This window comes from Polyodon spathula, chromosome 12, assembly GCF_017654505.1.
Source record: "Polyodon spathula isolate WHYD16114869_AA chromosome 12, ASM1765450v1, whole genome shotgun sequence".
In the NCBI taxonomy this organism is placed as follows: domain Eukaryota; kingdom Metazoa; phylum Chordata; class Actinopteri; order Acipenseriformes; family Polyodontidae; genus Polyodon; species Polyodon spathula.
This window is the reverse complement of record NC_054545.1, coordinates 31289990-31302978: the sequence shown is the minus strand read 5'-3', so window position 1 is coordinate 31302978 and position 12989 is coordinate 31289990. Positions and strand designations below refer to the sequence as shown.

At 36.8% G+C, this 12989-nt stretch overlaps 2 protein-coding genes across 4 annotated transcripts; both read left to right on the top strand.

The window, feature by feature from the left end:
• The first annotated feature begins 484 nt into the window (after nucleotides 1-484).
• On the top strand, nucleotides 485-8098 carry LOC121324435 (pre-mRNA-splicing factor SLU7-like). Of its 3 annotated transcripts, XM_041266301.1 has the most exons (17): nucleotides 486-784; nucleotides 1083-1203; nucleotides 1347-1532; nucleotides 1793-1946; nucleotides 2050-2130; nucleotides 2623-2787; nucleotides 2980-3048; nucleotides 3376-3420; nucleotides 4036-4167; nucleotides 4446-4543; nucleotides 5175-5242; nucleotides 5427-5566; nucleotides 5855-6016; nucleotides 6369-6473; nucleotides 6666-6740; nucleotides 6916-7029; nucleotides 7330-8098. In XM_041266301.1, the coding sequence occupies exons 3-17, from the start codon at nucleotides 1369-1371 to the stop codon at nucleotides 7507-7509; spliced, it is 1752 nt and encodes a 583-aa protein (XP_041122235.1). In that variant the 5' UTR covers nucleotides 486-784; nucleotides 1083-1203; nucleotides 1347-1368; the 3' UTR covers nucleotides 7510-8098. The 3 variants fall into 3 exon arrangements, with proteins under 3 accessions (XP_041122237.1, XP_041122235.1, XP_041122236.1); XM_041266303.1 differs by lacking the exon at nucleotides 1083-1203 and having other exon boundaries at nucleotides 485-784; XM_041266302.1 differs by lacking the exon at nucleotides 486-784 and having other exon boundaries at nucleotides 793-1203.
• A 689-nt stretch (nucleotides 8099-8787) lies between these two features.
• Nucleotides 8788-12404, top strand: LOC121324436 (complement C1q tumor necrosis factor-related protein 2-like). The gene is made up of 3 exons (XM_041266304.1): nucleotides 8788-9132; nucleotides 10704-10961; nucleotides 11265-12404. Exons 2-3 carry the CDS (start codon nucleotides 10712-10714, stop codon nucleotides 11891-11893), a joined length of 879 nt encoding a protein of 292 aa, XP_041122238.1. The 5' UTR covers nucleotides 8788-9132; nucleotides 10704-10711; the 3' UTR covers nucleotides 11894-12404.
• Nucleotides 12405-12989: the final 585 nt, after the last annotated feature.

Here is a 12989-nt window from a genome sequence, read left to right as displayed (position 1 = left end):
ACAAGGTGGTTTTTAAGAGGTAGAAAAACATGTGACTGATTCTTAATTACATTCAACAGAAATCATACAGATGAATTTCAAAATACTGAATGTGTCATTTGATTTCTTTCAACTAGGGTTCTCAATAATCAATAACACTTGACTGGGTTTAGATTTAAGCCTATGCTGCTGGAGAACAGTATTGTGATCTGGTTTAGAGGCAACACGCATTGGTGTAGGGCTTCTGTGTTTACAAATACAGTAACTCCCACCATCAATCCCTTTCAATATGGATTGAAACGTGTTGTTTGTTTTTCTAGTCATGTTTTAACTAATAAATTGGTTTTTTTGAAGAAAATAGACGAGCAGTAGTTGATCTGTTCGAAGTAAAATAACGAGAATGCGACCATGAATGTCTTTACGGAAACTTTTGGTAAGCAATCTAAATTGAAAGTTGGGCTGAAAGAATTTTGAACTTCTGCATTGCCGTAGAGACTTTACTTTTACTATATATATATATATATATATAATGAAGGCTGAAAACTGGGACAATCACAGTTTTCCCGGGTCGTAAGGTGGTAACCCTAGCTATAATGTTATGTAAATATGGGGTGGTTTATACAGGGCGACAGTCGGTAATTGGAAATAAGTCGGTATTTGAAATTGATGACGCCAACGTGTTGACATCAGTTGCACTCTGGGAAGATGGCGAAGTTTTAAAGTGTAAAACGCAGGTCCGTGGTTTTAACCGTTGAAGTTAATATATGTAAACATAAGACTAATAGTTTTTGGTTCAACGAAAAAGGTATGTCTTGACAATTTTACAATTTCGATTGTGTTTATTGCGCTCCTCATAATAGTGTGCTTGTGTAGTAGGCCTGTGTTTGTCACCGACTCTCGAGTCAAATAGAGGCCGATGAAGAGAGCAAAGATTTACACTGATAATGGCGGAAGTGCATACGTTTATAAGTCCCTGTAGTTGTTTGACCTAGTTGGGGGGGCGACGACAATAATACTGTCTCGTCAGTTTCACTTTAAAACCATTACATATATTAAATTTTTACCCTGAAGACTTTGTGTATGATTGCATTTGGTTTTTGCAGTTCAAGTAAAAAAAAAAAAAAAAAAAAAAAAACAAGAAGTGTGCACTGCAGTTCAATGTACCGATTGAAATGTAGTCCTCTACACACGGGTACCAACGTACATGGCACTACATTTATAAAAGTAAGAGAATTTTTTTTATTGTATTTGTTTTTAAAAAAAGGTGTGTTGTGGTACAAGGTTGAGTCATGTTGATGTTCATTTCAATTTTTTTTTTTTTTTTAGAAGTACAATATAAATTATCTCTTTTCTTCCCTTCCTGTCAGTTTGTACCCTATTCTTATTGCCATGTTGGCCGGTAGTGTGCCAGCGGAGAATGCCAACTCTGAAGGGGCAGAGGGTGTGGTGGAGGAGCCCAAGAAGATGACAAGGGAAGACTGGAGGAAGAAGAAGGAACTGGAAGAGCAGCGAAAGCTGGGTAATGCTCCGGCTGAAGTCGACGAAGAGGGAAAGTAAGTGTTCATCCCTAGGATGACACTGGCTGAACCACATTGCATCAGTCAGTTTACCGCAAAACAGCAGGTATTTAAAGCAATATAAACGACACTGTAGATATTCATTTAGAAACAATAGTACCTTCTGTGTTTTTTGCCCAAGACCTACTGCATTTATTAACAAAACATTATTGACCAATTTTTCTATGATACAGATGACTGCATGAAGAAATGTTACAGGCATAACTTGTTTCCATAATTTCTTTAACAATTTACAGAGATATCAACCCCCACATTCCACAGTACATCTCTTCTGTACCTTGGTACATTGATCCTTCAAAAAGACCAACCCTTAGACACCAGAGGCCACAGAATGAAGGGAAGCAGCAGTACTCTTCCATTGGAGAATGGTATAAAAGAGGAGTGCAAGAGGTGAGAATGAAGCATAACCCAGTTCAAGTTGACCTTTTGTTTCAGAATATAATGTCAGCGAGTTGCAAAATGGATATGTATTACTTTTGTTTTCTATATTCAGGGTCAAGTTACTACTAAATTTCGGAAAGGGGCATGTGAGAACTGTGGGGCAATGACGCACAAGAAAAAGGAGTGCTTAGAGGTTGGTAGTCAGACATTACATTACTGTAGCTACCACTGTGATCTGTCAATATTTGGTACATTCACACCAAACCTAACATTCTATTAATATAACAACATCTGTCATATTCCTTTAAATAACAACGTAGGGCTATTTTATAAACACATAAATAACTTAATTGATATTTTCAGATGCATCACCAGTATTAAGAATTCTTGAGTCTATACTAGGGACTATTATTTATTTTTTAGCAGACTCCCTTATCTTCGTTGTTACAAAATATTAGATTGCTAAATATCACATTACAGATAAGAACAGCACATTTAACAAAGAAGAAAAATATAGTAAATTATTAGCAGAGGTTCTTTCTTTCAGAACAATTCTGCAAGTATGTGGTTTGCTGAATTGCTATGGTATCTAAGGTCCAGCAGCTTACATATAAATAGTTCCAAGGGTTTTAGTTGGTGTCAAATTATTTAGTAGCCCTTTCTGATTTTCATATTATTTTTACAGAGACCTCGAAGAGTGGCAGCCAAATTTACAGGAAGTGCCATAGCTGCAGATGAACATTCACAGCCTCAGTTATCACTCGACTACGATGGAAAGAGAGATCGTTGGAATGGGTACGATGCAGAGGAGCACATGAGGATTGTAGAGGAGTATGCAAAGGTTGATCTGGTACGTATACAACTAATCCTGGAGACTCAGCTTGTCCTTTAGCCTGTCAGTTGTAATAACAGACCTAATAACAACTGTTAACAATCAATTAGTCGATATAGTAGTGAATACACGACAATCATGGAATGAATGTTCCACTTTATTGTTGAGGTATATGTATTGTTTCTTTTAAAGTAATTCTATTTCCGACAGGCCAAACGTACCCTGAAAGCTCAAAAAATGCAGGAAGAGCTGGCTTCTGGGAAGCTGACGGAACAAGCTGTAAGTTCTGCATGGTGGTTTTTGTAGCTTTTTTTTTTTTATATTTGCATATATGTGTTTGGTATCTTGCCTGGGTTCCATTCCACGCCAGCCATCAAATCAATACGTGCTGGACTACTCTGGAGTTGAGTTATAGCTCCCAGTTAAAAAAAATAAATACATATTTATGTAATGTTTGCACTGAATTGTTTCCATAGAAACTAAAATAACCTTTTACCTCGTTTTGAATTACATGTATACTGCTTTATATGACATTTGAGTTGACATCCATACAATAACTATCCCCAAGTATTTCAATATGTTGATGCATCTTTCTTTTTATTACAGAACTCAAGAAAACAATGGGGAGATGGGGAACATAATTCACTGGCAGTACGATGGTTTATTTTATAAGTAGAAGAGAAAAATATAGTATACAGATACAACCGATAAAATATTGCACATAATTCTTTCATATTCTTTGTATTCACAGTATTTATTGCTATAAGAATAAAGTTTGGATCTAGTGAGAGCACCAACGTATCTTTTCCTGAAGTCCAGTTTTGAGTTTTCAGTTCGAACTAATGCTATAATCAATTTGTTTTAAAACATTTTTTACTGTACAGGACTATCATATTTTTTTTGTAGCCCTGCAAAGTATAACTAATGTAATGTGTAAGCCACAGAAGTCCCCTTAGAATTAAAGAAAAGCTAATCTGTTTATTGTTATTTACCAGTCCTGCCAATACATGTATTTGTAAAGAAATTATATCTGAATCATTCCAAATCTTAAGCACTTTAAGAAAAAAACAGATGTAATTTTAAACCAACCAACATTTAATTTTAACACATTTTCAAACATGTTAGAAAACAGCATAATGACTTTTCATTAACGTTGAACGCTTTCAGGAAAATAATTGGTGATCTTGTGAATTCAGAATACTGCAGTTATTTTTTATTACATGGAGTGGACTGGGTCTTGATTTTTACATTGCTTGATATTTACAGGAAAGAGAACACAATAGTGAAGATGAGGATGAAGATAAATATGCCGATGACATTGACATGCCAGGACAGAACTTTGACTCAAAGAGAAGAATTACTGTCAGGAACCTCCGTATTAGGGAGGATATCGCAAAGGTAAGCAGAAGTTGTGAATTAATCTATCAAAGTATAAATTGAATTGATCTGTAGCAGTTAACATTATGCATGAATCGTACTGTAAGTTGTACCACTTTTAAAACGTTGGCATGTGAAATAATCACCCAGGCACTCTTGTAACATAAGAGTGATTTCTAACTAAACAAAAAAGGTTGAAGCAGGTTGGTTGTAAACCAAATGTTGCTGTTTTGCTGTCCTGTACATTGTACTGTGATTTTGCTTGTGTATAACCATTGTTTTTTGGTTTTCTTTTATAGTATCTTAGAAATTTAGATCCAAATTCTGCGTACTATGACCCTAAAACAAGAGCCATGCGAGAGAACCCATATGCCAATACTGGCATGAACCCAGATGAGTAAGTTTTATGTGCTTTTTCTTTATGTAGTAGTATTGCCATCATGCTTTCAGTTTGGCAAACTCCACATACTACAAACCAACATAGAATAAACGTTCCCTGCAGTTTGCTTTAGAGCTCTAAAGATTGTTCTATATTTAATATGTATGCATTTCCATGTTGTAAAACTAAAACAGATTGGGATTGAGCACTAATAAAGGGTGGGCACACTAGGTTCATTTCAAGGTTTATATGATTACCTTATGACAGAGTTTCTCAGGCTGAAGTGCATGTCCTTAAATGTGCATACTGTGAAAATGATTAGACTTCTTTAACCCTTACATTCTGGAGGGGGGTGGGGTGTTATATCTGTGACCTAAAGCTGTTGATAAAGGTTTCAAATGCTGATTTCACTGTACAATCTAAGCTTGAGCAGATTCATTCATCATCTTGGTTTACTGGCACATGCCAGATTATACCATTAGGAATAGCTAAAGGGGAAGACTTATTAAATGAATTATAATACTGCTACTATAAATATATTTTACTAGTTTCAGCTTTTTATGTAAAATTGTTCCTGTAAATATAGGAGTGACACTGCTCTTATAATACTACAGTGCACAAATTGATGTAAATTTTTATTTTTTTGTAGAGTTGGGTATGCAGGAGATAATTTTGTACGTCACTCAGGAGCTACCATAGCCATGGCCCAGACACAGTGTGAGTATTTGCAGCTAATTTTTAAAGATTGTAGTCCTTGTAAATTGTAGAGCTGCTCTGCAACTGTTTTTCTGTGTATACCAAGTTTTTAGATATTTCTTTAAGTAGTTCTTATTTTGTATGCATGCAGCACGGCTCATCACACTGAAAGAGCTGGAAGTGTATTTTTGTGTTTGTTTGATAGTGTTTGCTTGGGAGGCATATGAGAAAGGCTCGGAGGTACATCTTCAGGCTGACCCCACGAAGCTGGAGCTTCTGCACCAGTCCTTCAAGGTGAAGAAGGAGAACTTCAAAAAGGAGCAGAAAGGAAGCATCTTGGAAAAGGTAGGAAGAAATACTTTTTTTATTCTTCACTGACCAGGTTTTATGAAGAATTTCAATCTGGGTGTGTGGATTTGTTTGTGTAGGACTGTCTGATTATTAAAGCATTTAATACAGGTCATTGACTTTAATGAAGGTTATTAGTTGGTTTACTGTTTATTCGTGTAAAGAAATATAATGGTTGTATGTATTTCTCTACTTGTATTAAATTAAAGCTGGTATTGAAGCATCATTTTTATGTATCTTATGATTAAGCACATCCCGATAATGAAACATGTTTGTTGTGTACAGTACGGCGGTGAAGAGCATTTAGATGTCCCTCCACAAGAGCTGCTGCTGGCTCAGACAGAGGATTATGTAGAGTATTCCAGGCATGGAGCTGTGATCAAAGGGCAAGAGAAAGCTGTGGCACGCTCCAAATATGAGGAAGATGTCCTTGTGAACAACCACACAGTGAGTGCAGATCTTAATACTGCAGCCTTCAAATACATAAGTCTGATGTGAGTGTTTTTTTTTTTTTTTTTGCAGACCTAATTTTACTATATTATATGTAGTAATGTTAAGTGGATGGGGGGGAGGGGGGACGATGACACCAGCAGGATTAATACAAAGTTAAAGAGCTAAGGTGTGAAGGTACGCCACTGTTTAAAATGTTTTAAGATTTTCTTTTTTTTTCTTTCTTCCTTTTTTCCTCAGGCACAAAAATAGTATACAAAAATCTATTAATAACTTCTAGACCATACCTTGTGCATAAATAAGACCTGAAATTACTTGAATTGAATGAATGTCTGTTGCTGCTTTCCAGTGTATCTGGGGCTCTTATTGGAAGGATGGCCGTTGGGGGTACAAGTGTTGCCACTCTTTCATCAAGATGTCATATTGCACAGGAGATGCTGGTAGACACAACAATGTGAGTATCCCTCAGGTTGACATATACTTCTCTTTATTGCTGTTTAACACTTATCAGGCTTGTAGAAGTTGGACAAACATCTGTTTTAAATTATGTATTAAATGTTATATTGATGGTGGATATTGTTGATTGCATGATGCTTGGACAGATTTATATTTGGCAGTGTATTCACAAATGTTGTTGGTTTTCTAGAGTGATATTGTTTGTGTACCTGGTGTGGAGGAGATACGGGAAGAACAGTGTGAGGAACCCAAAACTTTAATGGAGGTAAGTTCTTAACACTGCGAATGTGCTAATCATGTTTTAATTGCAGTGACTGTGAGTTGATTCTAATAGGGAATAAACATACGTAGTATTTAATCTGAGAGACCATTAGATTTCCAGAAGGTTATTATAGCATACCATAGTGCCTGGTGTCCATGGCTTTTTGTATTTGTTACAGATGCACCAAGAAAAATTGAAAGAGAAGAAAAAGAAGAAAAAAAAGAAGCATCATAGGAAGCATGACTCTGAAAGTGATGATGATGAGGCCAAGAAGAAAGAAAAACTGAAAAGGGTACATAATATTAAGTAGTCGCTTTTCTATTTTGAAATTGGTTTCAAAGTAGCTTTTTTGTTTGTGCTGTCGTCCGTCCGCTGCCCCTCCCCCCCCAAAAAAGCTAATTTTTGTACGCCTTGCTGTGTTTATGTGTAAGCCACTCCCAAATACGACTAACCTGAATAATTGCATGGTTTACCATAGCATGTGTTTGCAGCACGTTAGTAGTGTTCTATTATTTTAATCTATAAAATATGAAGAAAAAGCATCATTGCCCATAGAGGTTTTACATTGCATTCTCTTGTTGTTTGATGTTAGGCGTTGAATGCAGAGGAAGCTCGTTTGAAACAAGTAGGAGAAATCATGCAGCTGGATGAGCGTAACAGACCATACACTAGCCTGTCAGAGGTACGGGAACCAACAGAAGAAGAAATGGAGGCCTTCAGAATAAAGCGTCTCAGGCCTGATGATCCTATGGCTTCATTTCTTGGCCTGTAAAGAAACTATTTTTAACATGTAAAAAAAAATGGTTATAAGAGTTATACAGTGTGACCAATTTTAAATACTCTTGAGAGTTTAAAGGTGTCGCATGTACAGAAATATTCTCTCCCAGTGGACCATGACACTTGACCAAGAAATCCCAGGCCAGGGTATCAATTTAATGCAGTTAATTTAATGTTAAGTTATTTTTTTATTTTATTTTTTCTAAAGGTAACACCACATTTACATCAGCTCTACTAAATTATTAATAGTTTCTAATGGCTGTGCAGTACGTATTATTATAAATCAAAAAGGGTGTGATTTGTAAGGAGGAAAAAAATAGGTTTCCATCAATTCATTGAGTGGATAGGCTTTAGCCAAGGCAGTTTCTGAACTCTTGCCCTACTACAAGTAGTGTATTCTTAGAGCAGACTACAATCATGAAAATGCTGTCTTGTGAGTGTGATGTCCACTGGATAATTAATACAGGTTTAACACAAGTTTTTATTTCCAATGCATGTAAATACTATATCTGTAAATAACCTTTAAACCACAAGTAACGCTGGGTATGCTTGGAACTTGAAATAAACAGTGTTTCTTATTAACACTTATAAAACATGTGTATATTTATTTAAAGGTGGGGTTTTTTTGGCCTGTTTTGACCAAAAAAATGTATCACTCTGCAGTACAATAATGAGAACACTTTAGTTTTACCGGCTAGAGATGTTTCTTGGGCTTGATATCTGAATGTAATAAAACTAAACACATCTGTTCAGCATTGACTGCCAATTTTCTTCAGTTAATCCTCATTTCTGTCAGTTTTACCCTTGGCATTGCTTATTGTGTTGCATTAATTGTTTCCATTACAATTGCAATGAAGTATTTATTTTTTTTGGTTAATTGTAAAGTATGTGTTTGTACATATGTACATATACAGTATTTTTTGTGTAGCTATATATAATATAGACTGTGGAACTTTACAAATACCCAAAGTGAAAGGCTACCAACTCATGCATTGAGCTAGTCTTGTATTTAACTGCAGGATAAACTTTGAATAACTGCTGTTTTTCAATAGACTTTTTAAATGTTCACGGTGGGCCCACGTCATTTGGAACTTTTTGGGGAAATAAAGTGCAACGTGATTATTCTGTTAATGAGCAAAAAAAAAAAGTTAAATATTCGTCCATAAAACTGCTGAGGGGCTTACAGTAGTGGTCACAGTTAACGGGGCGTTACTCAGGACTAAGGATGGGCAGCTGATTAGGAACAGCCTCGTTGTTATAAAGTGCATAATTTTCTCAGGAAATTATTAGAAGTCTTGTAACCATAGCTGACTTTACTTAAAAATAACAGGCGGTACATGTTCCACAGTTGACATTCTCCACAGCAATATTTTCCGATCACATTTTACAAGGAACATATTTAAACTATTACACAACCTCGAAAGTATGTCCTGTTATCAGTGATAGAATGAAAATAAGTTAAAACGCTGTGCAACAGTACTGAAGAAGTCCAGACAAGGTAATCTTTTGTCAGTGAAAGCTGCATTTCCAGACGGAGTTTATGTGGACGGGGTAAACTTATTTCACTTCACGGAGCACTGCTTGTCTGCAGCGGGAAAGACTGGACATTTTGTTCATGGTATTGTATTTTTCTTTAAAATGTCATTTGAGTTGTATAACAGATTTGGTTAGTATTTATTATCTTTGTTTATTACACCGTGTAACAATTTTTTTATTTATTTTTTGTTCCTGGGTAGTAAGTGTTATTTCCTAATTGCTTATGCCTCAAAAGTATAGAAAATGGCTATTATTCCCCACAAACTTTGCTTTTGTGACCAGGACAGTGATATTTTGAAATATCACTATTTCCTATGGGAAAACGGGCAAATGTGTGTCTTTTCGTTCACATAAAGTCAGAAAAAAAAACAACACATGAATCCAAATTAACATGTATTTATATTAAAGTAATACAAAAATGACTACAAAAGACTTAGAAGTGAGTAGTTTTTCGAGATTTACGATTGTACTGTATTTACAGCATAATCGTAAATCTCGTTATATAGTGTTATCGAATCGTCTTTTTAATGTGTAGCCAATGGAGAATGAGTTTATAAATCGCTTACAGTAAACCAAACCTACAAAACAGTGTGCAACTTCTGAATCACTACAAAGTATAGGTTGTAAGGAATTTACAAGAAACAAAAGTATTACCACGATGGACAGGGTAGGGAATAAACATTTTTAATAATGGGAGTCCGTTCTGCATGAATGAAATGTCTTTGGACACAGCAAAAGCGCTATTGCTCTCTGCAAAAAGTTTTAACAATGTATTTATTAAAGATTAATTTTGATATACAAATATTATTTGTAATCCGCTGTGAATAGGCCCCATATAAATTTATTCAAATGAATACATTTAATTACAAGTTATCAACGTTAGACAAGAATATTGCTACTGCACGCTATATTCATTGATTTTTTTTTTCTTCTAATGTGCCATTTAATAGCCATTAAAAATAAAAAAGATTAATTAATTGGTATTGAAGAGTGTGCTTAGACAAGGCAGTTAGCTTGTTCAGTACCACTTACCAAACTTTAGGGCCAGTACAATTTAATGTAATCCCGTTATCCTGTTTTCCATCTGTTTGGCAGGGACGGATATAAAAAGTATGTTTTCAATTACTATAGAGCGATCAATTGTGTCAGCATTAAAAAAAAGCATTCTGTATGGGAAAAAAAACAATAAGCATATTATTTTAATTTGCAGTTGTTCGTTATTTAACCATAGCGAAATCATAAAACGTTGCTTAAAACGCCACCTAATGCTTAACTAGTACCTGAAAAGAATGATGCGTGGATTTATGGGTTACCCGCTAATAAACTAATACTGTAACATGTATGTTTATGTAATGCCGTTTTTATTGTAATTACATTCGGTCGATGTCTCAACACTGAGCTACGCCATGGTCAAAAACACGTTACCTCCTCCCCGAATACTCAGTACCACATATCAGTGATCAAAAAAGTCTACAAAGTGTAACAAGTCGAAGCACCTTACTTTTGTGCAATGCAATGCATTGTCCCAGCAAACCAATATCTTGGTGCATAAGCAAAAAGCACGTCTGCAGCGCTGTCTAGACAGATGGTTCTTCTGACATGTTGTCATATTTCTCTAACACTTTCATGTATTCTTGTGTATTGCTTGTTCAGGTGCCAGGATGCTTTCTTTTACCCTTCTCGCCTGCTTTGTAGCGTTTGTGGCCAATCAGGCTGTGAGCACTGGGGCCAAGAAAAGCAAGCTGCTCACCATTAATCCTGCACAGCTGGTCTGCAGCATGCCTGGTCCCCCTGGGCCCCCAGGTCTACCAGGGGCCCCAGGGGCCTCAGGCTCCATTGGGAGAATGGGCTTCCCTGGGAAAGATGGAAAGGACGGAAAGGATGGGGACAAGGGGGAGAAAGGGCAACAAGGTCATTCAAATTTCTTTAGCATATCAATGAACTACAGTTTATCATACGCTGGTGTGCATTACAAAACCGGGCCACCAGATGGCACTGTGCTATGCAAACAACAAAGATAAAAACAGTGGTACAGTAATTGTGATTAATATTCAGACTGTTTGTTCAATATTCAGTTGCTATATTACAATTGTATTTCTTTGTTGCCCTTCTTTTTCGTGCTATAGCCTTGTATGGGCAAATGTTATGCATTATGATGTTCTATGATATGCATGTTTCCTGATAAACTGTCATAAAACAGATTTATTTTCTTAGGTGACCAAGGTAGACAGGGGAATCCTGGAAAGGCTGGCTCTAAAGGCAAACAGGGTGTGATCGGCAAGCATGGGCCCCGGGGTAAGAAAGGACCCAGAGGGGACCCCGGCCCGGCAGGGGCGCCTGGGTCGAAGGGCAAGGCGGGGGACACCGGTGAGGATGGGCTGCCTGGTGTCTGCAAATGTGGCATCAATTTGGCTAAATGTGCCTTCTCTGTCGCAGCCACTAAGAGCTACCCGAAGGAGAGGATGCCCATCAAATTCAACAAGGTCTTCATGAACGAAGGTGGCCACTACAATGCCAGCAGTGGCAAGTTTGTATGTGGCATCCCTGGCATTTATTATTTCAGTTATGATATCACTCTGGCAAACAAGCACTTGGCAATTGGGCTGGTGCACAACGGGCAATATAAGATAAAGACCTTCGACGCCAATACTGGCAATTATGATGTAGCGTCAGGATCTACCATCCTGCGCCTGGCGCGGGGTGACGAGGTGTGGCTGCAGATCTTCTACTCCGAGCAGAATGGACTCTTCTATGACCCGTACCGGACCGACAGCTTGTTCACTGGGTTTCTGATATACCCGGACCAGGACTTCCTCAACAAAGTAGAGGAGAACCTCAGCTGACTTCACTGGTTGGACTTATAAAGTAAAATGACAAGGCCGAAAGCTAAATTTTTGGCTTCACATAATTTGTTTTACTTTTCACTGGGAGAATGCATTGTCTCATTGGAATAGTTCAAAAGGATGGAACCTAAATATTTGAAGCAGTATCCCGTGCAATTCTATTCCTGCTTAGCTATTGCAGAACATTGTTTCTGTTGTGTGAAGTGTCCTATGAAAGAAATTCATTGAAGTACATGTAGTGCAAATTCTACCAACCTGATCATTTTCAGCGACAATTTTACCAGTAAAGCCAGAAAATGATTACTTTGCATAATATGTGATAGACCCCTATCGAAGCAACTCCAGTAAGAAAATAATCATGCCCAGTTTTTATTAGCATGTGTTTGTCCTTGTGAAACTCCCAGTGTGCCCTTAACAGATAAAGGTGATTTCTGACCAGTTAGTGGATGCTGTCATGGAACGTATATTTGCTTTGTAATGTATGAGTATTCAAAATAAAATGCTAGTCTGGAAACACATTACACAAAGCTTTTAAAGAACTGATTAATAAAATGTGTGGGTGTGGGTGTGGGTGTGGGGTGTGGGGTGTGGGGGGGGGGGGGCAGCCTGAGAGAGTGGCAGCCTGCAATTAAATGCAACATTGTGTTTAGAAACAAATTCAATTTACCGCTTCTTTTTTTCTATATAAGAGAAAAAAACAGTGAATGAAACTCCCCTCAGGGCCATAAATATTCATGCTGTCTGTAGCACTGAAAAATAAGCAGCTTTACTGCTGGAAATCTAATTGAAACAGCAGGGGGCACCAGTATTAAATGAAAAAAAAAAAAAAAAAAAAAACATGAAAGGGGTTCTTATTTGTTTTTAAAATATACTTTACTACTACAGGAATGGTAATAAAACTCCATTGCATAGCTATTCAATCCATTCCTGGTTTTACTATGGGTTTAATAAGACACACATGACCTTGTTACCTTTACATGCATTCAAACCTGGAATGGGTGAAAATGCTATGGAATAGAAGTCTTATTTCTATTCCTGCACTATTTTTTTACTGTTTTTCTACAGTGCTAAAACAGCTCGATATTTGACCTGTTTT

Bases quoted from the DNA above. Each gene is read 5' to 3' on its own strand.
- LOC121324435 (XM_041266303.1), top strand. From the start codon at position 1,369: ATGTTGGCCGGTAGTGTGCCAGCGGAGAATGCCAACTCTGAAGGGGCA. The intron at 2,131-2,622 runs GTTGGTAGTCAG...TTATTTTTACAG, and splicing joins AGAAAAAGGAGTGCTTAGAG to AGACCTCGAAGAGTGGCAGC. The intron at 6,741-6,915 runs GTAAGTTCTTAA...TATTTGTTACAG, and splicing joins AACCCAAAACTTTAATGGAG to ATGCACCAAGAAAAATTGAA.
- LOC121324436 (XM_041266304.1), top strand. From the start codon at position 10,712: ATGCTTTCTTTTACCCTTCTCGCCTGCTTTGTAGCGTTTGTGGCCAAT. The intron at 10,962-11,264 runs GTCATTCAAATT...TTATTTTCTTAG, and splicing joins GGGGGAGAAAGGGCAACAAG to GTGACCAAGGTAGACAGGGG.